The sequence below is a fragment of the Phocoena phocoena genome, chromosome 13, assembly GCF_963924675.1.
Source record: "Phocoena phocoena chromosome 13, mPhoPho1.1, whole genome shotgun sequence".
Lineage (NCBI taxonomy): Eukaryota > Metazoa > Chordata > Mammalia > Artiodactyla > Phocoenidae > Phocoena > Phocoena phocoena.
Genome location: NC_089231.1, coordinates 72,251,022 through 72,278,018, shown reverse-complemented (window position 1 = coordinate 72,278,018; position 26,997 = coordinate 72,251,022). Strand labels below are relative to the sequence as shown.

The following is a 26,997-nucleotide window of genomic DNA, read 5'->3' as shown; positions in this document are numbered from 1 at the left end:
ATCCTGTTCCCTTTCAGGCTGTTTGAATTTTTGAAAATAGTATATTATCTGTTTAAAATTGAAAAAAAATTATTTAAAAAAAGAGTCTCTGAGTAATGATATAGAAAGATAAGAAAAGAGCAAAGTACAAAACCCATCCATGGTATTTACGGGCTCAGGGAAGGACAAGAGACTGTAGGAACAGAGAGGGCACCTAGCTCAGCCTGGGAGAATCAGGGGAGACTTCCCAGGGGAGGTGGGATCTGAGATGAGGCTCCTAGGCTGAGTGGAGGTTAAGGGAAGATGCCTGGCGAGGGCATTCGGGGGGGGGATGCAGCATAGGGCCTGAAGGGAAGGTTCAGTGTGGCTGGAGCTAAGTGATCGATGTGGTAGGAGGTTTGGAATTTGTCGGAAGGACAGCGGGCAGCCATGGACAGGTTTCAAAAAGAGGAGGGACAGGGTCAGAGTGGGGAATGGATCCCAGCAGCGAGGCTGGAGGCAGGGAGGCCAATGCGGAGGCTAGGAGAGAGACGATGGAGGCCCAGACTAAGGCAGATGTGTGGGATGGGAGGGGCAGAGAGGGAGGTTGGAGATGGGAAGTGACACCCTCTCCCAGGACCTTGAGTCCCCACGGAAATCATTTCAGCAAACTGCTTTGCAGAGTACTTCACAGTGGTTCTCACTCAAGGCTGCACCCTGGAAACTCCTGGTGAGCTTTGAAAAAATGCCAGTGCCCAAGCCCCACCCACACAGCATCAGATTTAATCAGGCGTTGGAGTTAAACTGGGCTCCTGGATGACTGAGGCGCAGCCAGGGCCGTGGCGCGTGGAGGTGAGTTGGCCAAATGAATGGATCAGGGCCCACCCTGCGTGGGCATTCACCTTCCTGCCAATGCTCAAGGCACAGGTGAGCCTCGGACGGTGTTGAGTTCTGCCAGAAGGAAATGAGGCAGAAGCGTGGCCTTTGGGGTCACCCAGCCCAAGCCCAACCTCGTGGCTTGGGAGTTGCTGACCTCCTGAGCCAGTTTCCTTGTTTGAAATAACGCCCACCCCAGGGGGCCACCCTGAGAATGGACAGGATTACAAATGTAAGAGTCTGGCTCAGAGTACGGGTGTGTGAGCCTGCTGTAAGTTACACGGCGGGGTCCCCCTTGGAAGCGTTTATGTGGAGGTGCTGAGGTCCACAGGATGCCAAGATCTCTGGACCTGAGCTCACCCAAGGAAGGGGACACGGTGCCCTCGCGTGGTTGAAACTAGCTGTGTTCTTAATGGAACTTCAAAGAAAATATTCATTTCTTTTAGCTGCACGTCCACACGTTTTGAGGTTTGGGCTATTCTGGTAATATTGCCGTGGCTGTTTACAAGCAGCTTCTGATGTGTAGAATTTAGCCTCAGCTCTCAGAGGATGTAACCGGGACAAAAATGTCTCATTTAAAAAAGTCACAAAGAACAGCGGTGGGGAATTGCAGGGCGGCCACATATAATAAAGAGAGAAGCGCAGCCTTAGAGGGACTGTGAATTAAACAGTAGAACACGCCACATGGGACAATGTGACATGGCTCCACCCAGCAGCTCTAATTTGAGATTCTGATGAAGGCCCTGCTCTGTGGGCTTCCCCGCAGGCTGGGGGGTGGGGTGGGGGAAGGGCCTTTGAAGTTCAGTGTCCTTCCCCAGAACCCAGAGTTGTTTTTTTTTTTTTTGCTTTTTTTTTTAAACAAAGAAGGTATATTTAAGAGAAGAGGCAGCCAGCCTATGCCTGAACATCAGGAAAAACAAAAGCATCTTACTTTTGAAGTTGGAGATTTGAGTCTTAGCTGGCATTCTGAGATGTTTCACTATAAAATTGGGCCTTTAGTGGGGCTTTTAGCTGGTGCGTGACTGTGGGTGCCTCAGCATGGCACCCCCTGCCTGTCCACCCTGGGGCCAGATGGGTAGGAGGAACAGTGGTTAGAACAGCTGTTACTTGTCCCTGAGCCAGGGACGTATGTTTTTTTTTTTTTTTTTTTTTTTTGCAGTACGCGGGCCTCTCACTGTTGTGGCCTCTCCCGTTGCGGAGCAACAGGCTCCGGACGCGCAGGCTCAGCGGCCATGGCCCACGGGCCCAGCCGCTCCGCGGCATGTGGGATCCTCCCGGACCAGGGCACGAACCCGTGTCCCCTGCATTGGCAGGCAGACTCTCAACCACTGCGCCACCAGGGAAGCCCCGGGACGTATGTTTTTAAACCTGAGGTCACTGTACACGTAGACGGTTCCCAGTGAACTCTTTGTCACAGCTGTGCAGGTGTGGACAAAAGAAGGTTCTTCCCAGGGGCTTGGCTTACCCGCCTCCACACAGAACCACCCAGGAGGTTCTCAAGAGTCGGGTATTGGAACTACTTGACGAGACCTACAGCAGAACCCCGGGCCTAGGAGTCGGCATCTAAATCTCATCCCTCAGGCCTCTGTGGATTTGGTCCACAGCTTTAGGGTAGCGTCCAAGCCATTGTTGCTCAGATTTCAGGATTTCACAAACTAGTGAAATTACAGACAGAATCTTCTGGACTGACTTTGAGTTGTCAGCCTGTTATATTGTAAAGAATGAAAAGTGATGGCCATCTCCTTTCATCTTCCGCCTTGTTTCAGAAAACATTATCGACATCTGGCTTTGTTAAAATCTCCATGCGTGTTCTTTACTGCCCAGTTTGCTGGGAAAGGTGCACGAGTCATCACTGTCCAGCATCTGTGAACAAACCCCCAGGGGCTGAGGGCAGCCCTGTGAGGTGAGTGAGGGACCCAAGAGACAAGGCTTACCAGAGGCAAACACTGCTTTATATTCCTTTATTTATTATATATATGCAAATCTGTTTTATGTACAATATTTGGTCCTACCAAATAATCTTACCAAGGCATTCTACTGGTAATCTTCCCCAAAATAGATTCAGGTAAAATTAGGTATTTGTGCACTTCACGACTACCCAAACCTACTGATTTCAGTTTGGGGGCCATATGCATAATTCGAAATAGACATACACTAGATTAAGGCGATGAAAGTGAGCTGCAGGAAACCACAGGATTCAGAACGAGACTGTGTATTTTGCTTGCATTAGAGCCACAACGTGAACAGCAAATGCTGTGCGGATCTCATGGTGCTTTTATTGTAGTGTGAGGGCTTCTGAACACCTATGTGACTGCACGGCGTGGGGGCGTGGGGGGCAGGGGGCGTGGGGGCGGGGGGGGGGTAAGCAGCCCACGTGACCTGCGAGAAGCTTCGCCGGGAGCTCATTTCTTTTCCGCCTCTCCTTTCTTGGGTTCTTGTTTCAGTTTGAAATCAGCCAGGGCGGCCTTGATGGCATCTTCGGCCAGCACTGGAAGTAAGAGAACGAAAGAGAGCCTAAGTTTCTAGAATCTGCAGGAACAGTCTTAGGAAGAGAATCTTTAAGAGCTGAGGCAGTGGTGCTGGGACAGGCTTAACAGAGTCACCTCACCAGGGTGCTGGGCGAGGAGCAGGCCTGCAGGCCGATGGCTGTTTCCTGAGCCGGATCCCTCCTGCGGGGCGGCTCTGGGGACAGACTGTGCGGCAAATACCCGAGGTTCTAGGATAGCTCCTTAGCCTCCTGGGCGATCATGTTTCCTGGCTGGGATAGGGTGAGGGCTTTATACATGAAGTGCTCTCAGCTGCTCTCAGGGAAGTCAGGATACATGCGGTGGACGCTGGTGGTGCTGGATGGCATTACTTAGGTCGTGGCAGTTTGTGCCTGGGATGGCATTTGCCGGCACTCTCTAGTGATCCCAAGTGGGGAAACTTTTATTTTGGAGTCGATATTAAAAGGGAGGCTTTGGGGAAAATAAACATTGAGAGAGCTGGAATGACAGCAGAGAGCGTTGGCTAAAGGTTTCAGTACCCAAGAAGGCCTAATGAAAAGGCGGGGGGTTTCCTCTGAAACCATGTGAAAATGTTTACAAGCTATGGCCTTTATTCACAGGTATTTGAAATTCCAGCGCAAGTGGAAAGAACTCGGGTCTCAGCAGACCTCCATCCCTGCCGCGGCACTCACTTCTTCTCTTGTGAGTCCTACCCTGGCAGGAGGCCTGGCCCTCTGCTGATTTTTAACTAATTTGGTCAGTAAATCTCCATCAATAAGTTTAGGCTACTGTTTCCCATAACCTCCTTCCCCTAGAAGGCTGAGAGTTGAAAAGCTTTAGACTGAAATGGAAAGCCAAGTATAAGCCTTTAGGCATCTGGGCTTTCTCTTAGGGAGAGTGCAGAGGGGGAGACTGCACAACTGGGCTTAGTCATTGCATAAGCACAGATGCAGACCCCGACAGTGACGGCATCTGGAAAGGAAGTGAGGAAATGCACAACAAACAGGATTACGGAGAAAGCGGCATTTTCTCCTTTACTGGTCCCAACTTCACCACAGCCGGGTGAACAGCACAGATTCTGGAATCAAAGACTGGGGTTTAGACTCTGGCCCTCCCACTGAGGAGCTGTGCGACTGGGGGGCTTTACCCTGAGCCCTCGTTTCCTCCTCTGTGTGGGGAGAGGTAATGACACCTCTGGGGACTGGAGGACGTTCCTGAGGGTTAGAAGTGAGGCCACACCACCCCCGCAGGACTCCCCTGGAGGCTGCAGTGAGACCCTGGGCTCTAACCCTCTGGAGACTGTGAGAACGGACTCCATGAGCTGTAACCCTCGGAGGCTGTAAAGGTGGACTCCTCGACCCGAAAGGACTCGCCGTTCCCCTGTCACAAATCAAGTGGGTGCCATTACAAAACTGCCCTAACTGTCCGAGCCCATCGGCATCCTGGAGGGGACACTTACTGGAGCAGTGCAGTTTCACAGGCGGGAGGCACAGCTCCTTGGCAATGTCCGTGTTTTTGATGGTCAAGGCTTCCTCCACCTGAGAGGCAGATGGGACAGACGGGAAGTTTTAGTGATGCTCTGTCTGGTGGAACAGAAAATAAAAAGGGCCAAAGAGGCCCCCACGACAGGGTGGTGGTGGGGGACGCTTTCCATTTAATAACCCCAGACAGAGGACTCCCACTTCCACGTCCAGGCTGCAGCTGGGCTCCTCAAGTACGAAGTATACGCACCTGCATTGCTCAGCTGGGGTGAGCCAGGCCCGCAGAGATGCTGCCACGAGCCAGGAGTGGACCCTGGGAGGAGTCTCTGAGGGATCTGCTTGAGGCCAGCAACTTGAGCCTTTTTTAAAAGGCAGTGATGTTCTACGCTGGTTTTGTGACTCTCAGCTTCTCTGGTGTCCTTATACTAAATGTTCAGAATAAATCCCGTCAACCCTAAGTGCTAGATGGCGTCAGGGAGGCGGGAGGGGTGGCACCCAGGCTGGCAGCACCCAGGCCAATGGCACAGACAGCTTCTGGAAGGAGAGCTCTTGGGGCTCATCCCCTGCCCCAAGGAGAACCTTTCTCCTCTAGGCAGACTAAAAAGGATGCCTGGGGTTTGTCGAGAGCCCAGGGGCATAACAGGAGGCAGGCCTACATGGAACGGAGCCCCGCTGCCTTAAGGAAAGCGATTTCCCCCCCTGCCCCCCAATCTCCCAAGTCCACTAACTCCACTGAATTATGCTTCAACTTCTGTTGCTGGAAACTCAGATGGGAGTCTCTCAGGGTCTGAGAAAGGCCCTGTCCCCACTTTCTGATCACATTCACGGGACCAGGCCCTGGGAGCACAGGTGCCCTGTCTCCTCATTTCCTCTTTCCCTGAGGATAGTTCTGGACAAATCACTTCACAGCCACCTCCGGCCAGAACAGGTTAGGTCTCTGCTTCCCCGGCCCTGAGGAACTTGCCGGCCAGGAGGCCCTGAGCCACGGGGAGCCGGCGGCATGTGGCCTGGCACACACCTCTGTGACTCAGCTCCCAGAACCTGGGCCCTTGGGGCTGCAAAGGTGAGCACCTGCAGTTTGGTTTTTCTGAGAGGTTTTAATGGCGACAGGATTTTAGAAAGGCTAGTTTGTTTTTTCATGAATCCTTGTAAGCCACCTGCACTCCCTCCTGAAGCACAATGGGAGGAAACAAACAAAACAAACCACAACGGAACTGCCCCCAGAGCAGACTTAGACTTCTAAGAAATGATAACAGCGGTGACCCTGGAGAAAGCCAAAGATTTGTTTTCACTTCTGTTGTGTTAGAGGGGGAAGTGAGGATCTTTTTTCAATTTAGTTAAAAACAAAACACCACCAAAACCCCCAAATAAAAATGATCAACAACAAAAAACCCCAAACTAAAAAACACTTAAAATTATCCGTAATTCCCAACGTGGAGAAGAATTTAATAAAAACCTCTGTAAGCAAAATTAAAAAGAAAATTCTTAGCATATTTAGAAAAAAAAAAACTTAGGTTTTTGGTTTGTTTGTTTACACTCACTAGACCCTTCCCTTAACTGAGAGCCAGGTTTGTGGAGAATGTGACTTAATTCTAGTTTGCAGGAACCTACCGTCTTCCCCTTTACCCATTCGGTGGCTAGCGAGCTGGAGGCAATCGCAGAACCACAGCCAAATGTTTTAAACCTGGCGTCCACGATCTTCCCCTTTTCATCCACTTGAATCTAGAAAAGAGGCAGGAGTTAGCAGAGGTTCTGGTGTGCCCCATAGAACCTGGTGCTCATGGAGGCCCACGGGGCGCTCCCTCCCTGACAGCTTTGGTCCTGCTTTCCGCACTTAAAAGTTTGGGCACTAATTACTGAGTTTCCTCTATTCCAAAGAGCTCAGTGATGAGAAGATAAAAGCAGGAACTATACAGAATTATACAGGCCTAGCTAGTAAAGATCAACCAAAAAATATGCCTCCTGCCGCCCCCAACCCTAGCCTGATTTTTGGCTATGAGGTTCTCCTCCCAGCTGCTGGGTCAATGTGTGTCTTTAAACACCGGGAGAGTCTGCAGTAAAGGTCTCTGGATAATGCTTTTTCCTTTGGCGCCAGACTGCATGTAGTAGTTCACTCCTGCCTTGTTTCTGTTTTCCAAGATAGTCATGAAGCTGTCTGGCGAGCTGCCCACCACGGTGACGAAGGAGATGTGGAGAAAGCTATGGTTCACCCAGAGCGCCGGGCACTACCTGCATGTCATCTCCAACGTGGGGGAGGTTTGATTTATTGCGTTTCCTGTCTCTTTGGGGATTGCTAACTGAAGAGTTGTGGTTTTCCTTTGATTGGTAAAATTCACAAAAGATTTCACTTAGCTAAACTGGAATTTAGGCTGGTACAGTGAGCACAAAGGTGAGATCAGTTCACTGTGTCAGAAAGGGTCAGCGTAGTTTACTAGTGTGACTAGCATTCAGCCCCTGCTCGAGTCATTTATAACACTGACTTGTCCCATCTCACAGGAATTGAGATGGGGACCAGATGCAATGCTGTACACGTAAATGCTGTCAACTACGGAGCACTGTACGAGCAAAGGGGTCACCGTTACCACCAGTAAAGATGGGAACCAGGGGTACCTGTAATTTCATGACATCACCACACGCTGGCGCTCCCACCAGTCCGGTTCCGACATTTTTAGATGTCTTATCAAGGGACCCCACGTTTCGGGGATTTTCATAATGATCAACAACCTGAAACGAGAGGGTGAACAGAAATCACAGTCACTCTTTTTTGCTGTTGGTCTCCCCGACTTTGATGGCAAAGTCCTTGAAGTCAGCAAGCTGAACCTGGCAGGCCATCACTAAATACCAAATTTCACCTGGGAATGAATTCAGAGATTCCAGAGAGTGGCAAAAAATCAGCAAAATCCTGTCTTAATTCCGCAGGGTTTTGAACCACAAATAATTACTTGACCTTTAACCACCCAAGTCACCAGAGTTGGGCTCAAACAGCATTTTTGTAATTTCCAAAGAAAATCTGTTCTCAAAGGATAATGATTACTATTCGAAAATCCTAAAAGTAAGTATGGTCCAGAAATGGAAGGGTTTCCCAGAAGCCTCAAGGAGACTGTTACAGGAGGAACAAGGCTATGGAATACGTCCCTTTGTGTGCGAAAATAAATAATAAATATCTCATTACTGTATTTCAGGGCCCTGAAATCTCTCTGGTGCAGCAGCGCACCCTGGTGGTAGAAAGGCTTGTGTCAACAACACACATCCCTGGGGCGGGGAGGAGTGAAGTCCGTGGGGAAACGCGCGGAAGCCAGAACAGAATAAACATCTATTCAAACTGGCACACGGAAGGCTTTAAAAACCTTGAGGCTTGTTTACTAGTTAGCAGTAAGTATCCCGATCTCTCCAGTCCCCTCCCCCACCTCCACCCCAGCTATCCAACCACGGATTTTGACTCCAAGCCCAAGGACCTACAAGATAATGTCCAATCTGGACTTTCTGCCCCGGGTTGATTCACCGCATTCTTTAGTCAACCGGTTCCCGAGTGAGAGAGTCTCATGTTTAGGGACTTTCCACCCCCGGAAGTTAAAGGCTGCAAACTATGCACCTATCTCTACTCACAGCTCACCACCACTCCGAACAGAAAACAAAAATTAAAACGTTATGACTGTTCGTTACATGTCCATCTCCACTCGGAGGCTCTGAGCTCCTGCAACAGTAACATCACCCTAAGTGGCCTCCCTGTGCCAGACACCCTGCCGAGGACTCCGCAGGCATGGTCTCGAGTACGGGGGGCTGATAAGACCCCATTTGACAAGTGGGGAAACAGGTTCAGCGCAGGGCACTGACTTGCCCAAGGTCACCTGGCCAGGGCGGTAGCCTTGGCTGAAGCCGGACCCCGCGCCGCTGTGTGTCGGGCTGGCAAGTCATTGCAGAACCCTGCTTCCTGGGCTGTTGGGGGTTTAAAGGCTGGATGCACGAGATCGCGGCCAGAGGCCGGGCCCACGGGCAGTGGCCATTAGATGAGCAGGAGCTGTCATTTTTATTTCAGGCGCGGTTAGTGCCCCTGCACAGGAAGGGAAAGTTAGTCCAGGCGGATTCGCGCGAGGGACGGCCTCTCCTTTGGGGCCCGGGGCGGCCCGTACCCTGGGTCGCAGTGGGGCCTCTCGGGCCCCGCAGTTCCCAGGCCCCGCAGAGTCTTTCCTAGGCCGGGCCTCCGCTAGGATGCCCGCACTGTCGGTTGTCCTCGCACTCCCGCCCCCGCCCGGTCCCGCCCGCTCCTACCTTCTTGTGATAGAGCCGAGCCGGAGCTGACAGCTCCCGGACCGGCAGACGCGGGGCCCGGAGTAGCAGTGCCGAAGTCGCCCGCCTCATACGTCCTGCTCCAGCCGCCGCCGCCATCTTGCGGGCTTGCGCCTGCGCAGGCCGAGTGCGAGACCGAGGCGCGTGCGCGAGTCTGTTCCTAGCTTGGAGCGCGCTCACTCTAACGTCCCGGCGACTTCGCGCCTGAGCCCTCCCGCTCCGTGCACGTGTACGCGCTTTGGTCCCGCCTTGACCACCCCCCTCCGGGGCGGGCGGGGCGCGGAGCCCGGGTTGGACGCGGAGCCCAAAGGTCTGGAGTCGCAGGAGGGTTTGTCCTCCGTGATGGGTTCTGGATCTGAGGGCCTTCGGGCTGGAGTTCGGGACCCAAGTTTGCGTTCACAAAGTCCACCGCCGGAATGCGCAGAGGATCAACCAGTCCACCTTTCTTAGCCCTGTTTTGCAGCTTAGGAAGCTGAGGATCAGAGCGGTGTAGTAGCTTGTCCTAGGTTGCCCGGAGAGTTAGACTCAATTGGGATTCAAACTTGAACAATCCTGAGTTGGAATCCCGTTTCTGCTCCTAACTGGCTGTGTGATCCTAGGTGAATGACAGCGTCTTTCTAAACCTCGATCTTGCCTTTTGTACTAATTCAAGGACAGTTCTTTCATCCATTGAGCAAATATGTGTTGAGTATCTACTTTTTGTCAGGGTGCTTTGGGAATCCAACGGAAAGAAAAACATATAACTTCTGACATAATTAAGCTTGCTAATGAGGGAGAAAGGCAATAAATAGACACATCAAGGCTTTCCTACGTCAAAGTGGAAAGCTTAGCTAAACGAATACTTTGCCCTGATTTTAAAAAGTGTGTATGTTTGACTCTATTTCTTTCTATATAAAAAAGCAAACTGTCACAATTTATATGACAAGGCATGGCAATGAAGAGATTCTAAGTAAATGTTTACTAATGTAGTTTATTAATATTGGTTTGCAGAATATGATCCTATAAAACCACAAAACGCACGTGTACTTAACTGCTAGGCACCAGGCATTACATAAAGGAGAGGAATCTCTTTGGGAAGTGAGTTTTTCTCATGAATGGTGCAATCGATCCTTCCCCGAGGACTTAGACTTTTCTCTGCATTTGAGGCTCAGTTACTGGGGGGACTGAACCACGCGCCAGGTCAGAATAGGCGGTAAGGCATTAACTCCAAGAATCATTTTGACCTTCTCAAGATGGCGGCAAACCCTTAATGTCAATCATCACGCTCACTCCATGACTTCCTCTATGGCTTCCACTTCCTGTCTAAGGACCCAACTTCTGTCTGAAGTTGTGGCGAAACACATGCCCTGTTAGTGAGTTCTTTTTCCTCCAACAAGAACTATTACAAGTATATAAAATAGCATGAGTTTCGTGTATTTCGAGGTTTCGCCGTCATCCGTGGCTCACAGTTTCTCTCTAGGTGGCAGGAGAGCGCGGTTTTGATCAGGCGCGCGCCGCGGGCAGCTTCTACTTCAGTGGGTCTTCGGCGGCAGAGTGAGGACCCGGGAGTCACTGGAAGCGCAAGATGGCGACGGCGGCCGCAGCATCGGCTTCGGAAGCGGAGGCTGAGCCCAAGGCCGGGCCCAAGGCCGAGGGGGAGGAGGCTGAAGCTAAGGAGGCTAGGACGAGGAGGAAGGTGTTATCGCGGGCCGTGGCCGCCGCGACGTACAAGACCGTAGGGCCGGAGTGGGACCAGCAGGAGGAAGGCGTGAGTGAGAGCGATGGAGATGAGGAGTACGCCATGGCTTCCTCGGCCGAGAGCTCCCCGGGGGAGTACGAGTGGGAGTACGACGAAGAGGAGAAGAACCAGCTGGAGATCGAGCGGCTGGAGGAGCAGGTGAGCGCGGGGGTGGGCGGCGGGCTCCTTCCCTCAGGTTCCCAGGCCCCGGCCCGCCTCCCTTGTCCTCGGCGGTAATAAAGCCGCCAAGGCCGCCAAAGCGCAATTCATCAGCGCGTCTCCCGTCCTTCGAACGCTTACTGCTTGCCAGGTGATTTGCAACCGTTATCCCATTGAACCCTCGCAAGAACCGGCTGAAGGAAGTAGTGTAGTTACCGTTTTATGGGAGGAAACTGAGGCTCTTGGTGGAGGGAATTCTCTTGCTCAAGATTACAATTCCTGCAAATGGCGAGACAGGCTTTGAACTTTGAAACGACTCCAGAACTCCCGCTTTTAGCTACACCGTTCAGCTGTCCAGCACGAGAAATAACATTTTATTTCTAAAAGAGAGTTATTTGTCTGTAGGAATGACGACGCTGATGAACTATGGCGTGGTCGGGAAAGTATTGACGGTGACGGTGATAGCGTCTGGAGCCTAAGGCCCCAGTTCTGGCTCTTCCACCCTTGCGTGCGCTTGGGCGAATTTCTTAATCTCTCTCAGCCTCGGCTTCCTCATTTGTAACTTGGGAGAAACGATTTCCGCACATAGGTTTGTTATAATGGTAATTAAAGCCCGGGGCCTGGCACTAGTAGCTACGTGATTTATAACCTGTAACCTTATGAGATACAGGTGGTGGTATCTCTTGTGTAATCTAGGATTCCAGCAAGAAGTAGGTGGCACATTCAGATTAAGAAAGTTTGAGAAAAGGTCAGTAAAGGGACTGCTGTGTCTAGGGCAGGGAAATCAGGAGTAAAGGTTCGGTACCCCAGGGCTAGTAGTAGCAGGACCTTTAGGTGTCCACCTTTAGGCCTGAAGAGGTGATGGGAGGGACTGGTTTTCCAAGTAGTTGTGTGGAGACAGCACCTGAGAGGAGGTGAGACGTTTGTTCCAGGGGTGCGGCCCCAGTTTCCCATCAGGGATTGGGGTGGGGAAGAAGTACCCTGACCTACTGCTCTGCCTCTCTGCAAACAGTCTGCTGGTGCTGTCTGCTGGAAGCAAGAGACCTCATCAGTGTGGTCCACACAGTGGGTCACAGGACGGGGAAGAGAGAGGGTGGAGTGGATTTGGAGGGGCAAACAGATGGAGCACATTCTCATTTTACAGATGAGGAAACTGAGGCACAGAAGGAATGATGAAATGATTTGCTTAGTCACTCGTAAGGGGTTTTGAATTTTTCAGGGTTGTCTGTGGACTGAATGCCACACTGGCTGTGAAATTACTTAGTGATGTGAGGTTGTTAGCCTGGGTTTCTCACTTTGCTGGGTGTGAGATTCCTTATAACGTCCTCCCTCGAGGTGATGTTTTTGTTAAGTTGTGAAACAGTTATATTATCTTTTGGTATACTGTCCCACTTGTCATTGCATCTGAACCAGCTGGGGGTAGGCAGGTGGTTACCATTTCTGCTTTTTATAAATAAGCACGCCGAAGTCCATTCAGTCTTTTATTCATTCAGCAGTGTAATACGAGGTGCCAGGCGGACTGTGTCCCTGTCCTGGTGGAAATCTGTTCTTCTGGCCTTGGGCCTTTCAATGAGCTATTAGCTTACTCGGTAGGGGAAAGAGGATTACCTTTTTAGGGGAAGGGGAGGCTTGGAAGCAGAGCGATTAAGTCCTTGATGAGGTGAGGGTACCCAGCTTACTAGAGAGGAGGGTGGGTCAGGGCAGAGGCCACCGGCCTACTGGTATTGTGCAGTAGCCAGCCCTGCCTCAGGCCACCAAAGGTGACCACACAGGATGGGATCTGGCAGGTGATGGTGAATCGAAGAGCCTCTGGCTTTATCCTCTTTTCCGGAGGGTCTAGAAATGGACTTTTCCAATTTTTCCAAAACTCCCTCCCACCTCCTCCTAATCCCACAGCCTCTAGTTCCTGCTGTAACGACTCTCCTGGTGGAGCATGATGGCCGGTAACTTCCAGAGAGGGCTGTGAAACCCTCGGCCTTGGCGTATTTGCAAATTCCAGTTCTCGCCCTGAGTGTGTTTATGAAAGCTCGCAGTTAGTAGTATCTGTCCATGTAACAAAAGCGGAGATTTCCCACCATTTGTGTTTTTGGCCTGAAACTAAAAGTGGCACCTCATGGTGTCTCACAGGTCATGTCAGCGCTCTGAGCCTGCTGTGCCAATTGGTAAAGGGAGGGTTGTAGTAGTGCCTCCCTCACAGGGCTGTTGTGGAGCTAAAGTGACAAGAGGTGTGTAAAGCTCCAGGCACAGTGACACACAGTAGTAGATGCAGTGATGGGACCTGCTCCCTTCTCCTTCCCCCCCCCTTCCTGTGATTGCAGCTAAGTGTCCTCTCCACCAGGCCTCTCTGTCACCTCTCCGCCCCCAGTCCAGGGCCAGGTTGTGCTGTTAGGGAGTTAGGAAATTTAATTTGCAGAGCACTTGCACGTTGGCTAAGCCTTCTCTTTCTTTAAAGCATCCTTTGTCGTTAACAGTGTTCTGAGACCAGACTAGACCGGCACATGTGCTCATTTGTCAGTGCTGGTTGAACACTCTGGAAGGTCTCTTAAATGCATGTCAGTGTGCATTTAATGTACGTGCTCTCAGAGCGCATCTCCATATATAGTATCTTCATTATTTGGGCCTAAAAATCAGAAATGTAGATCAAAAACCATCCTAGAGACAGTTCCTTTACTTCATTGAGTTTTGTACGTTTCTCTTCTGACCTCCCTCTGGTGTTCACGGGAGGGCCGCTTGCATAGACATTACTCAGGCTGGCTAGGCAGGACTTGCCCACCCCCCTTCACGCTCAGAAAACACATTCAGACCCAGGTGAGTTGCGAGTGATGGGGTGACAGGGAGAACTGCGTCTGCTCCTTCGTGAGGAGAGTACATCTTCCGTGATCTTCAGTCCTTTCACTGTGGTTACTTGCGTGACACACTTGACAGCTAATTTTGAGACGTCAGTGCATCATGGCAGTCCACTTGAGATGCAGAGGTGTACTCCAGTGCCTTCCGGTACAGACGGGGAAACAGAACCCGTGGACGTTAGAACACTTGTGTCCTGACCTCGTCCTGTCCTTTTACAGCCTATCACGTAATCATGGGGTGGGTTCAGCCTGTCAAGTTTTATAAATCATGAGCAGGAGAACATTGCTAAAAGATTTTTTTTAATTATAGGTCATGGGCTTACCTGATATTGATTCTTCTTTATTACCTACTTGTGTGTAATTTGATCCATACAAAGCAGTTCACATCTGTAAGTTGTAAAGGATGGTAATGAGATGAGCACCCTTGCTATGCCCCTTGCTCTAAGAGTGGGGACTTCATCAGTACTGCTGCCTGTCCCAGCGGCTTCTCCCCGGTGCCAGTGCCCTGCCTTGACCCCATCCCCTCAAACCCAGGTAACTGCTATTTTGAATCTTGAGTGCTTCCTTCTCATTTAAAACATGTATAGTTTTATCCTCTAAGTAAGCATTCCTAAGCATATATTGTCCACTTTTGTTTGTTTTTGAGCTTTTAAAAAAGTGTATCATGCAATGTGTAATCGTCCGGGACTGCTTTCCACTCAGCAGTGTGTTTCTAAGATTCAGCCGTGTTCTTGCAGTTGCAGGTTATCCATTTTGACTGCTGTGTGTTCAGTACACCAGGGTGTGAGTAGCCCACAGCTTATTGGTTGTTCTGGCATTGAATTGCTTACAGTTTTTTTTTTCCTATTACAAACAAGCTACAAGGAACATTGTTACTGTTAAACTGTGCTAGTCTCAAACCGTGTAAGAGTTTCTCTAAGTCAGTATTTTTCAAACTGGGGCCATGGTCATGGGTCATGAATTCATTTTAGTGGATACACCCAGTGTCCCTCTGTGATATACTTTCTGGTTGCGTGGGTCTGTTTCTGGGCGCTTTCTAGTGTTCTGTTGGTCAGTTTGTCTGTCCCGTGTCAATTCCGTGGTCTAACTCATTACTGCTGAGACTTGCTACCTGCTGAGACAGCTCCTCCTGTGTGTGGTTTAATGCAATAACTAGGGTCTAGATTACTAAGAGTATATTGTCAAATGGCAGTGTTAGTCGAATGAATTATAGGTCATCTGTCATCTCTGGAGAGGGAAATATTTATTGCTGAAGTGTGGCAGACGTTGGAAGAGTAGATACTAGTCTAGTCATGGTGTATAGACTTAATGTAACCCCATACCCCAACTTGTTTGAAAGCTTTTTTTTTTTTTTTAAAAGATTTATTTTTGGCTGTGTTGGGTTTTCGTTGGTGCGCGGAGGCTCTCGCTAGTTGTGGCAAGAGGGGGCTACTCTTCCTTGTGGCACACGGGCTTCTCATTGTGGTGGCTTCTCTTGTTGCGGAGCATGGGCTCCTGGCGCATGGGCTTCAGTAGTTGTGGCTCATGGGCCCTAGAGCTCAGGCTCAGTAGTTGTGGCGCATGGGCTTGGTTGTTCCGCGGCATGTGGGATCTTCCCGGACCAAGGCTCGAACCTGTGTCCCCTGCATTGGCAGGCGGATTCTTAACCACTGCACCACCAGGGAAGTCCCTGAAAGCTTTTTTAAAAAATTAAACTTTTCATTTTGAGGTAATTGTAGGTTTCCCTCCAGTTGCAGGAAATAATACAGAGAGATCCTGTGTACCCTTTACCCAGTTTCCCCCACTGGTGACCTTTTGTAAAACTATAGTACAGTCTCACAACCCCCGTATTGACGTTGACAAAGTCAGCACACAAATTGGCTCTGTCACCTCAGGATCTCTCCTGCTGCCCTGATAGAGCCACAGTTCCTGACCTCTAGCACCCGCTAATCTGATCTCCATTTCTACAGTTTTATCATTTCAATAATGTTATGTAAATGGAATCATATAGTATGTAACCTTTGGGGATGACCTTTTTTCACTCAGCATAATTCCTTCAAGATTCATCTGAGTTGTGTGTTTATTTGTTCCTTTTTATGGCTGAGTAGTATTCTGTGGCGTGCGTGTTCCATGGTTCGTTTACCCATTCACCCATTGAAGGACTTCTGGGTTCTTTCCAGATTTAGCTGTTAGGAATACAGCTGTTATGCACATTCCTGTACAGATGTTTGTGTGAACATAGGTTTTATTTCTCTGGAAAAACACCCAAGGGTGCAGTTGCTGGTTGATATGGTACTTGTGTGTTGAATTCTATGGGAAACTGCCGAAAACAGTTTCCTGGGTTTCTGTACCCATTTTATATTCTCATCAGCAATGTATGAGTGATCCAGTTTTTTTGCATCTTCTCTGGCATTTGTTGGTGTCAGTTTTTCCTTTTGGCCGTTCTGATAGGTGTGTAAGGATAGCTCATTGTGGTGTTAGTTTGTATTTCCCTGACCGTTATTCATGTGCACTCACTTGCCATCTGTGTCCTCTGGATATATTGCGTTGGCCAAAAAGTTCATTCGAGTTTTTCTGTAACATCTTACGGAAAAACCCAAGAGACCTTTTTGGCCAACCCAGTACATGTTGGTTCATGTCTTTTGCCTACTTTTTATTTTATTTGGATTGTTTGTTTCTTACTGTTGAGTTTGGAGTTATATCTTTTAGATATTATTAGTCCTTTGTCAGATATGTGGTTTGTAAATTTTTTTTCCAGTCTGTAGCTTGTCTTTGCATCCTCTTTTAACAGAGTCTTTTACAGAGCAAAAAGTTTTAATTTTGATAAAGTCCTAACTTTCTGAGTGTTTTTTTTTTTTTTTTTTTTTTTGTGGTACGCGGGCCTATTGTGGCCTCTCCCGTTACGGAGCACAGGCTCCGGACGCGCAGGCTCAGAGGCCATGGCTCACGGGTCCAGCTGCTCTGCGGCATGTGGGATCTTCCCGGACTGGGGCACGAACCTGTGTCCCCTGCATCGGCAGGCGGACTCTCAACCACTGCGCCACCAGGGAAGCCCCTGAGTGTTTTTATCGTGAATGGTTGTTGGATTTTGTCAAATGCATTTTCTGTATCAATTGATACCATGATTTTTGTTCTTAGTTTGATATATAGTGGACTACAGTGATTGCTTTTCAAAGACTGAGCTAGCCTTGCATACCTGGAATAACTCCCACTTAGTCATGGTGTATCATTCTTTTTGTACATTGAATTTAGTTCTGTAAGTTTTCCTGTCCACGCTGTGCTAGCTGCAGTCCACTTATTTTAATTTGCTGTGTTTGCATTTTCATTGAGTTCTGTGTATTTTAAATTTTCTTTGAGATCTCCTCTTTGACCCATAGATTATTTAGAAGTGTATTTCTTAATTTTCAAGCATTTAGAGATATTCCTACAGTAATTGATTGTTGTTATCGGAAAACATACTCTGTATGATTTAAGTTTTTAAAAATTTGTTGAGGTTTGTTTTATGGCCCAGGATGTGGTCTCAGTGAATGTTCCTTGGGCACTTGAGAAAAATGTGTTATTCTGTTATTGTTGGGTAGAGTGTTCTATATATAGCAATTAGATCATGTTGGTTAATGGTGTTGTTGAGTTCTTTTATATTCTTGCTGATTATCTGTTTGGTAATTCTTTTAGTTGCTGAAGTTGGGGGATGTTGAAATCCCCAATATAATTGTGGTTGTGTCTGTTTCTTCTTTTAGCTCTATCAGTTTTTGCTTCATCTATTTTGAGGTTCTGTTGTTTGGTGCATGCACTTTTAGGATTGTTTTGTCTTCCAGGTGGGCTGATCCTTTTATCATTATGTAATGTCCCATTTTATCTCTGATACTTTTCTTTGCTGTAAAGTCTACTTGATGTGATATTGGTATAGTCACTTTTTGCTTCTTTTTGTTTAATGTTTGATGCTGTATCTTTCCCCATCCTTTTACTTTGAACCTACCTACATCCTTGAGTTTGAAGTGAGTTTCTTGTAATCAGCATAGAGGTGAGTTGTGTTTTTATCCACTCTGCCATTCTCTGTCTTTTAATTAGTATGTTTAGATCATATACTTTGAAGGTAATTATTGATATGCTAGGTCTAAAGCCTGACATTTAAAAATTTTCTGTTTGTTTCCTGTGTTGCTTGTTCTCCTGTTTCTCTTTTCTTGCCTTCGTATGGGTTATTTGAACATTCTTTAGTATCCCAGCTTGATTTATTTATAGTGATTTTTAGAGTATTGCTTTATATAGTTTCTCAGTGGTTGCTTTGGGTATTTCAGTATATCTGACTTACATGGTATCTATGTTTTACCCCTGAGTGAAGTGTGGAAATCTTCCTATTTAGGTCCCTTTACCATTCCTCCTTTGAAATGTCATTGTTTTGGGTATCAGATAGCCTTAAAATTTTTATTTCCATTATCATACGATTTAGAAGACTCATGAAGAGAAGGATCATCTATTGTATTTAGCCATATTTCTGCTCTTTCTTCCTTCCTGATGCTCCAGGATTTCTCTTATCATTTGCTTTCTGTTTGAAGAAATTCCTTTAGCTATTCTTTAAGAGTAAGTCTGCTAGTGACAAGTTCTTTTAGTTTTCCTTTGCCTCAGATGTATGATAGCTTTGGAAGCAATTATCTTAATTTATGAACTTTTAACTTGAAATATAAACGTTTTTGTACCTATCACTCAGCTTCATCAGTCTGTTGCCATTCTTGTTTCTCCTGGTAGGGATTTTCATTTGTTTGTTTGTTTAGTAAAAGAAAAGAGCTCTTACTGATGTACCTGGCACGTGTTACAGCGTGATACTAAATTACCTTTCAGTGGGATAACAAGGGTAGGAGGGAGGGGATATGGGGACACGTGTATGCCTATGGCTGATTCACTTTGTTGTACAACAGAAACTAACAGTATTGTGAAGCAATTATACTCCAATAAAGATCTATTAAAAAAAAAAAACCTCTCAAGAACCTTACGAGCTAGAACCTAGTGGTGTATCCCATTTTACAGATGAGGGAATGGAGGCTTAGAAGAGTTAATAACTTGCCTCAGGTCATACTTTTTGTTTATTTATTTGCTTCATTAGAATGTTTTCTGTATTTCAGAGAGAACCCACAAGTGTTCTGACAGGAATTGAGAGTGTTAAGTTTATTATAAAAAGCTCTTTCTTGTGGATTTTTCTCCCTCTTCCTGAAGGTAAACGTTGCCTTGCTCTTTTCGTGGCTCTCCCACATTGCACATATTTTGTGCTTGTGGCAGACATGTGTCGTCACCAATGGTGAAAAAAGCTGAGTGTTTTTTTTTTGGCGGTATGCGGGCCTCTCACTGTGTGGCCTCTCCCATTGCGGAGCACAGGCTCCGGACACGCAGCCTCAGCGGCCATGGCTCACGGGCCCAGCCGCTCCGAGGCATGTGGGATCCTCCCGGACCGGGGCACAAACCCGTGTCCCCTGCATCGGCAGGCGGACTCTCAACCACTGTGCCACCAGGGAAGCCCAAAGCTGAGTTATTTTGATGATGGCATTCTAAATTTCAACTTCTGTTCCTTTTTCTTCTAGCTGTCTATCAACGTCTATGATTACAACTGCCACGTGGACCTGATCCGGCTGCTTCGGTTGGAAGGGGAGCTTACCAAAGTGAGGATGGCCCGCCAGAAGATGAGCGAGATCTTTCCTTTGACCGAAGGTAAGGCTTCCACAGTTGGGCTGCTTTTATAAACACAGAGAATTGAAGAGTGTCCTTTTTTTTCAGTGCTGAAAGTGGGACATGCTCCTTATAGAAAATTTGGAACATATAAATATAGTAGAAAGAAGAAAACCCATCATCCAAAGTCAGCAATTTTTAGTTTATCCTCTTCTAGTTTTTGCTAAACATAACTTGTGGTCATGCGATACTGACTCATGTTTTGAATCCTAATTTCTTTATCCTAACTTTATCATAAAATATTTCTATGTAATTAAACTTTTCCCCCGTTTCCTTTCTGTTTCCTGTTCTAGTATTTGTGTATTTAATCCATTCTCAGAAACATAACTGTAAATGTATTATAACTAAACTTTCATAAATAATTTTTAATTTAAATGTTTCATACCTTATTTGTTCCACAGTAGTTGGGCATTTAGGTTACTTCTGCTTATTTGAAACGTAATTATACTGAGCATCTTTGTAGTTAAATCTCCGTGAATATACATAATTGATCTTTTAGGGAGAAGTTGGAAAACACAGGTCCTAGATCCAGTTCTGTCCCCTTCTCCCTCCCACAAAGCATAACTGCAGAGCATAGAAGCTGAAATCAGATTGCCTGGCTATATGTCTTTCTAGCTGTGTGACCTTAAACAAATTATATAAACATTCTAAGACTCAGTTTTGGAATTCCCTGGTGGCGCAGTGGTTAGGAGTCCGCCTGCCAGTGCAGGGGATGCAGGTTCAAGCCCTGGTCCGGGAGGATCCCACATGCCACGGAGCAACTAAGCCCGTGCGCCACAGCTGCTGAGCCGGCGCTCTAGAGCCCGCGAGCCACAGCTACTGAAGCCTGCGTGCCTAGAGCCTGTGCTCCGCAATGGGAGAGGCCACCACAGTGAGGGGCTGTGCGCTGCGGCAAAGCGTGGCCCCCGCTTACCGCCACCAGAGAGGGCCTGCGCTCAGCACGAAGACCCAGTGCAACCAAAAATAAATAAATGAATAAACAAATTTATTAAGACTCAGTCTTACCAGCAGTAAAATGGGGATAACAGTAGTTTCTGCCTTGTAGTACATTGATTGGAAGAGGCATTCTGCACAACATTTATTAGCACATGCTTGGCATGTTGTAAATGCTTAGATAGATGCCATTGTTATTAATGTCCCTGTCACCTACCTCATAGGTTTTTGACAAAGATTGAATGAGAAAATACATCAGTGCTTCTCAAAATATAAAATGCCCAGCCACTCTAGGGATATTATGACTTTAGTGATCGATCTTCTTTGGAAGCATAAGCCTTCTATGTGCTTGGTGCAGGTTTTAAGAATTGAATTTCTGTGAACTGGGCCAGGTTGTATAAGGTGGATGAACCGCACTCGTGCTGATGCCTCACGGTGCAGTCCCTGCTTTCAGCCCGCCCTTTGGTGCTGGGGGTGGTAACGCAGGGGACCCTGGTGTCTTGTAGAGCTCTGGCTGGAGTGGCTGCATGACGAGATCAGCATGGCCCTGGACGGCCTGGACAGAGAACATGTGTACGACCTCTTCGAGAAAGCGGTGAAGGATTACATCTGTAAGTTCCCTGCGGGCTCTTCTGAGGGTGTCAGGTGGGCTCATCTAGCATCACTCTCTGCCTCCGTGGATTGTACTGTGAGGTGTTGCTACCCAGTAAAGAGCATTCGTCCAGTGATTGGAAAGATTGGAGTTCATTTATTATTATCATTGTTTGTGGTTTTCAATTGAGGCTTTAGGTTTTAAAATACAAGTAGACGAAATATTTGAAGGAAGGAGGTGAATATACTCACCCCCACCATTTATCTGGCAGGGAGAACTTACCTGGTATTTCCAGATGACTAAAGGTTACCTTTTACACATTGATTGGATTTTTAGAAGCTTTGGACAGAAGGCTTTTTTTTTTTTCCAGTACTAAAAAACTTAAACATTTAATTTTGACATTTTTATAGATTTATAGGAAATTGCAAAGATAGTACAGAGAAGTCCTATGTACTTGCTTAATCCGGTTTCCCCCAATATCTTATGAATATAGTACAAACTCAACACCGGGAAATGGACCTTGGTACAATGTGTGTGTATACACACATTGTATACACACAATGTGATATTTTATCCCACCACTGCATCGAGATGCAGAATCTTCCATTACCATGGAGATCCCTTGTCTGCTGGTCTTGACATTTTACCAGTGAAAGTGAAGTGTGATGCCTTCCCTCCCTTAAAATCCCGTTTGATGGGGGCTTCCCTGGTGGCACAGTGGTTGAGAGTCCACCTGCCGATGCAGGGGACGCGGGTTCGTGCCCCGGTCCAGGAGGATCCCACATTGCCGCGGAGCCTGCATGTCGGGAGCCTGTGCTCCGCAACGGGAGAGGCCACAGCAGCGAGAGGCCCACGTATCGCAAAAAAAAGAAAAAAAAATCCCGTTTGATAGTATAAGTCTCTAAATATTTTCTCTACATACATCGAGGACTGTATCACACAATGCTATGGACAGAGTGTTCTTAAAAATTATTTTAAAATGTTTCCCATTTTTAATTAAATATCCTTTTTCCTATCTGATTTTCCTCACTCCCTCTGTGGGCATTTCGCCTAGTGAGAAGCATAGACCCTCTGTAAACTAGACTAACCCTCACTAAGGGCTTCAGCTCCAAGAGCTAGTTCATTTCCATTTTCATTTTGCAGCCCATATGGCAGCTCTGTACTGGTGAGCAAAAACAGAGTAGCTCACAAACCTTAACTAAGTTTTTAGAAATGACTTATTTCATTGAGAAAGCAAGCCTAAGGAAAACACACAGTAATTCTCATGTTGGCTTTATCTTTTTAGTATTTTTATTTTACAAGGTTAGTGTATGAGCATCAAAAATTATTTTCAGATCTCTGAAAAGTGACTTGATAGGCACAACACGTACAGTAAGAATCGATGCATTCATAAAGAGTTTAATTCATTGGTCTTAATGCTGCAGGAGTGGGTATATAGAAAGTTTAAAAAGTGAAAGAAACAAGGTAGCCAGGTCTTTTTTGTTGTGTTTTAGAGATTTAAAATCTCTAGTAACAGGATTGGTGCTTTTAATTTTGTTTTTCACTTTGATCAGAAGGTTTAAAAATGAATCAAGATTTAAAAGTTGAAAAATTCTAGGCTTTGCAGTCTTTCTGAAAAGTCACTCAGATTTGTAACTATTTTCATTTAAATCTTTACTGGATTTCTTCAATTTTAACAAATGAGCTCTATAATCAGTCGTATTACATATTACCACTTGGCATGTACTGTTTATGGAGTCAGATCTCAATGGTTATACCTAGTAGGGCCATTAAGATAGACTTTCTTTTTGGGCTGCAGTGTTGGTACAGGGAACCTGGGATACTTGTTGGTGATGCTCTTCCCTTTCTCCATGAATGAGTACTTTTTTGGTGGGCTTATTTCTTCTGTTCATCAGAACAAAAGTTTCGATGTTTGGGCATTTCGTATCCTGAACTAATAGAACACTTCTCATTTTTAGGTCCTAACATTTGGCTAGAGTACGGCCAGTACTCAGTCGGCGGGATTGGTCAGAAAGGTGGCCTTGAGAAAGTCCGCTCTGTGTTTGAAAGGGCCCTCTCGTCCGTCGGGTTACACATGACCAAGGGACTCGCCATCTGGGAGGCTTATCGGGAGTTTGAAAGTGCCATCGTGGAAGCTGCCCGGGTGAGTGACCAGTGCTTGCCTTGGCCACCCAGGGCTGTCCTCGTAAGTGGTCTTGGAGAAGCATAGTTAACAAAACGGTCTTTGCCTGTCACTTAGTGGGTGGGCAGTAAATAAAATCACGAGTCTTTGTGGAGTAGCAAGAATGTCTTCTTTGACTAAAAAACAGATGACCCTACAATTTTTTCCTGATATTTAAACATACTCCTGTTTTAGTTACTGGTTTCAGGTGAGAGTACAAGGATAACGAAGTCATTCCAAAAAAAAGATTTTATATGTGTGTGTGTATACATATGTATGTGTACATATATATGTATATATACATCATGTCCCATAGTAACTGAGAGATTTGATCCCATCATAATTGCGTTTTTTAGACTAGACTATGATTTATAGAATTTTACAGCCCCTCCCTAGTGTCTCTTTTCCACTCTGTGTGACCACAACGTTGCTGGTACACTGTGGAGCCCTGTCCTTAAGTTAGATCACTGTGGTTCAAGTAGCCCAGTCCCGTCTTGATTGTGTCCCTGTTGAGAAATGTGCGGTGGTGCTCTCCCCTTCCCTGGACTAAGGCGTTGGGACTGAGCCTCTGGCTGACATGTGCGGCTGTCTCGAGTGTCAGTCGTGACCCCACATGGAGTCTGCTCCCACGCTCCCCCTCGGTGTTCATGCACTTTCCGGCCACTGTACTTGTACTCTTGACCTCCCTTCATCTGGGAGTCTGTTCTCCTCTCTCGCCAGCTCCGGAGAGCCTGTAGGAGCATCCCTGGTGCCAGCTCCTCCAGGAGCCTTCCCTTGATTCCCTCCCTTCATAATGACAAACTCAGCCCTGGAAACCAGCTTGAAGCGAGCCGCCATCCTTGGATGCTTGTGACGCTTCGCTTTTGTGATGCTTATGCTGTATCTTCTTGTAGTCGTTTGGGTACATTTCTTTTCCTTTTTTTTTTTTAACATCTTTATTGGGGTATAATTTCTTTACAGTGGTGTGCTAGTTTCTGCTGTATAACAAAGTGAATCAGTTATACATATACATATGTTCCCATATCTCTTCCCTCGCGTTCTTGGATTCCTTCTTGCTCTCCCCTCATAAACACTTGCTAGGGAAAACATTCATTTTTGAGCCTCGTGCAGCATTTGGCACAATACCTCGTGTATGAGAGGTCCTATGAATTTTTTTAGTGTGAACTAAAGATGTGCTGAAATATTTTTTGAAGTAGGAAGAACCAGAGTTTGTCATTTACTACGAATTTGCTTCTTTAGCCCATAGCTGGCTTCCTTTCCCCTTTTGACCGGGAACAAACCTTTGATTCACAGCTGGAGAAAGTCCACAGTCTCTTCCGGCGACAGTTGGCGATCCCACTCTACGGTAAGAGAAAGTGACCCATCCACAGCCAGTCCTTCGTCGTTCTTAGAATGCTTTGGAGCATGTCACGTGATTAGGCCTTTCCCAGCATCTCGTGAGGCGAACGTGGCTGGTGTTCGTATTCTCATTGGACAGTATCACTGTGGACAGGGCCCTGGGGAAAAACATATCTTGAATTGTTCATGCTCAAGTGGGTTACGAGGGTCAGGGGCAGGACTAGAAGCAGACTTCCTGACCCCTAGTTTCCTGTATTAAGACAGTGTCAGGGAGGCAGAGAGAGGGTCTCTGAAAGGAATAGGGAAACTGACTCCCTGTATTTTCTGGGGGAACTTTATTGAGTAAGAGCTCCATTATGAGCATTTTCTCTTCAGAAGTAACCTCCATAACAGTGTGGGGCTTGTAGGTGGGCTGATATCCTCTTCCTGTGGAGGTGAGCTGGTGGCCCAGGAGCGCAGCCGATTGGAAGTGTTCCTGTCTGAATTTCTTGGGACTTGGGAAGGAGTCTCCTTTTGTGTGAACGTATTTTGGTAAGCCAAGCCTTTGAGCTTGAACATGAGCAGCGCCGGGAGGACTTCCGAGCATGGGAAGAATTGGGTGCTGCCATCTTGTTTGTTCCCCAGGTGTGGTTATGCGTTGCACACCCTCAGAACCTCTGGCCAACTTTTTTTTTTTTTTCTTTGCGGTACGCGGGCCTCTCACTGCTGTGGCCTCTCCCATTGCGGAGCACAGGCTCCGGACGCGCAGGCTCAGCGACCATGGCTCACGGGCCCAGCCGCTCCACGGCATGTGGGATCTTCCCGGACCGGGGCACGAACCCGTGTCCCCTGCATCGGCAGGCGGACTCTCAACCACTGCGCCCCCAGGGAAGCCCCCTCTGGCCAACTTTACTTGAGCCCAGGTGTTATTTCTTTTTACTTCCTGGTTTATTTGGATTGGATTTGACAAATTATGAAGTGGCTCTCCAGTCGAATCTTTGGGTGACAAGCAGAAAAGGCTAGAGCTGAGCTGGCTTCTATGTTTAATCTCACATACCAGTGTGAGGCAGTACAGCTTGGTGAGCAGAGCATGAACTTGAGTCAGACTGCCTGGGTTCAAAGCCTTGTTCTCCTGTTAACTGTGGCCAGTTGATGTAACCCTCTGCTTATGTTTCCTGAACTGCAAAGTGGGAATCATGGTAGAACCTCCCTTGTAGAGTGGTGAGGATCGAATGAGGTAATGGATGTGAAGTGTTAGAACATAGGGAGCAGTAGGTAAGTGTGGTTAGAGCGTTGCTATTAGTTTCATTTACTCTGATTGATTAACTAGGTGGTAGGGCTGCCCAGGATGGTGCTTTGAGACAGAGTCTAAGACCAAGTCAGGGCTCAGCAGAAGAGCTCAGGATTCCATCAGTAAGAGCCCTGTGGCCACAGATGTGGGAGGGGCCAGTGGCACCTGAGTCTCAGGGTTTACTCTGTGTTTGAGTTGATAAAACCCAATGGCAAGACCCATGGGCTGAATCCATCTCTCAATAGATATGGAGGCAACGTTCGCAGAGTATGAAGAATGGTCAGAAGACCCTATACCAGAGTCAGTAATTCAGAACTATAACAAAGCACTACAGCAGTTGGAGAAATATAAACCCTATGAAGAAACACTGGTAAGTGTTGGTCTCTTTTACAGTAAACGTCTCTCTACAAACTTTTCCCTAATTGATAGTTGCAAGTAAAACAGTATCTTTAACATTTGTTTTATTGTGAAATATAGAGTGTATAAATGTGTACATTCAGTTTACATCTTAATAAAGTGAACATCCATGTACCCACCACCCAGGTTAAGAAATAGAGCATTGCCAGTACCTTAGAAGTCTCCTATGTGCCCCTCTCCGATTGCCTCCTCTTCCCTCTCCCGAGAGGTAATCACTTTCCTGACTTTTGTGATAATCATTCCCTTGCTTTTCTTTATAGTTTTACAACCTATGAACGTATCCTTAATATATGGTTTAATTTTGCTTGTTTTTGAACTTCTATATAATGGAATCATGCTGTATATTTTCTTTCAACATGTTTTTTGGGTTTTACTCATGTTGATAAGCATAGTTTTAGTCCATTTGTTTACAGTGCTGTGAAGTTGTCTGTGTATAAACAATTTATTTATCTGTGTTCTTAGGTGGTTGGGTTGTTTCCAGTGTTTTGCTAGGAGGAGTAGTTCTGCTCTGACCGTTCTTGGACGTATCTCTTGGTACACATGAAAAAGAGTTTCATTCTATTACGTCAGAATGGAATTGCTGGGTCCTAGGGTGATGCTGAACTGTTTTCCAGGCTATCAGTTGCTACTCCCGCCTGCAGTATCTGAGAGTTCTCATTGTTCTGCCAACCTGGGGTATTGACATACTTAAATTTTAGGCAATCTGATGGATCTGAAATTATAGTTTTAATTTGCACTTCCCTCATAACTAATGACGTTGAGCATCTTTTCACACCTATTGG

General features: G+C 47.0%; 2 protein-coding genes across 4 annotated transcripts in view; one reads left to right on the top strand and one right to left on the bottom strand.

Moving 5' to 3' along the window:
* Positions 1 to 3,222: 3,222 nt before the first annotated feature.
* ISCU (iron-sulfur cluster assembly enzyme) lies at positions 3,223 to 9,331 on the bottom strand. 2 transcript variants are annotated; one of them, XM_065890094.1, is made up of 5 exons: positions 9,071 to 9,331; positions 7,412 to 7,525; positions 6,413 to 6,523; positions 4,780 to 4,858; positions 3,223 to 3,322 (listed from the first exon to the last, which is right to left on the bottom strand). In XM_065890094.1, the coding sequence occupies exons 1-5, from the start codon at positions 9,185 to 9,187 to the stop codon at positions 3,237 to 3,239; spliced, it is 507 nt and encodes a 168-aa protein (XP_065746166.1). In that variant the 5' UTR covers positions 9,188 to 9,331; the 3' UTR covers positions 3,223 to 3,236. The 2 variants fall into 2 exon arrangements, with proteins under 2 accessions (XP_065746166.1, XP_065746167.1); XM_065890095.1 differs by lacking the exon at positions 9,071 to 9,331 and adding an exon at positions 8,016 to 8,051 and having other exon boundaries at positions 3,237 to 3,322.
* A 1,308-nt stretch (positions 9,332 to 10,639) lies between these two features.
* The window catches only part of SART3 (spliceosome associated factor 3, U4/U6 recycling protein), a 33,745-nt gene continuing 17,387 nt past the window's right edge, over positions 10,640 to 26,997 (top strand). The window contains exons 1-6 of one of the 2 annotated variants that reach the window (XM_065889556.1): positions 10,640 to 10,964; positions 19,360 to 19,486; positions 20,944 to 21,048; positions 22,988 to 23,172; positions 24,484 to 24,535; positions 26,044 to 26,168. In XM_065889556.1, coding sequence (XP_065745628.1) covers positions 10,653 to 10,964; positions 19,360 to 19,486; positions 20,944 to 21,048; positions 22,988 to 23,172; positions 24,484 to 24,535; positions 26,044 to 26,168 — 906 coding nt within the window. In that variant the 5' untranslated portion in view covers positions 10,640 to 10,652. Of the gene's footprint in view, positions 10,965 to 19,359; positions 19,487 to 20,943; positions 21,049 to 22,987; positions 23,173 to 24,429; positions 24,536 to 26,043; positions 26,169 to 26,997 lie in introns of both variants that reach the window. The other variant, XM_065889554.1, reaches the window with a different exon arrangement.

Coding starts and splice junctions, on each gene's coding strand:
- ISCU (XM_065890094.1), bottom strand. CDS start 9,187: ATGGCGGCGGCGGCTGGAGCAGGACGTATGAGGCGGGCGACTTCGGCA. Junction 4,859..6,412: donor AATGGGTAAAGGGGAAGACG/GTAGGTTCCTGC, acceptor TCTGCCTCTCAG/GTGGAGGAAGCCTTGACCAT. Junction 3,323..4,779: donor TGTGAAACTGCACTGCTCCA/GTAAGTGTCCCC, acceptor TCTTACTTCCAG/TGCTGGCCGAAGATGCCATC.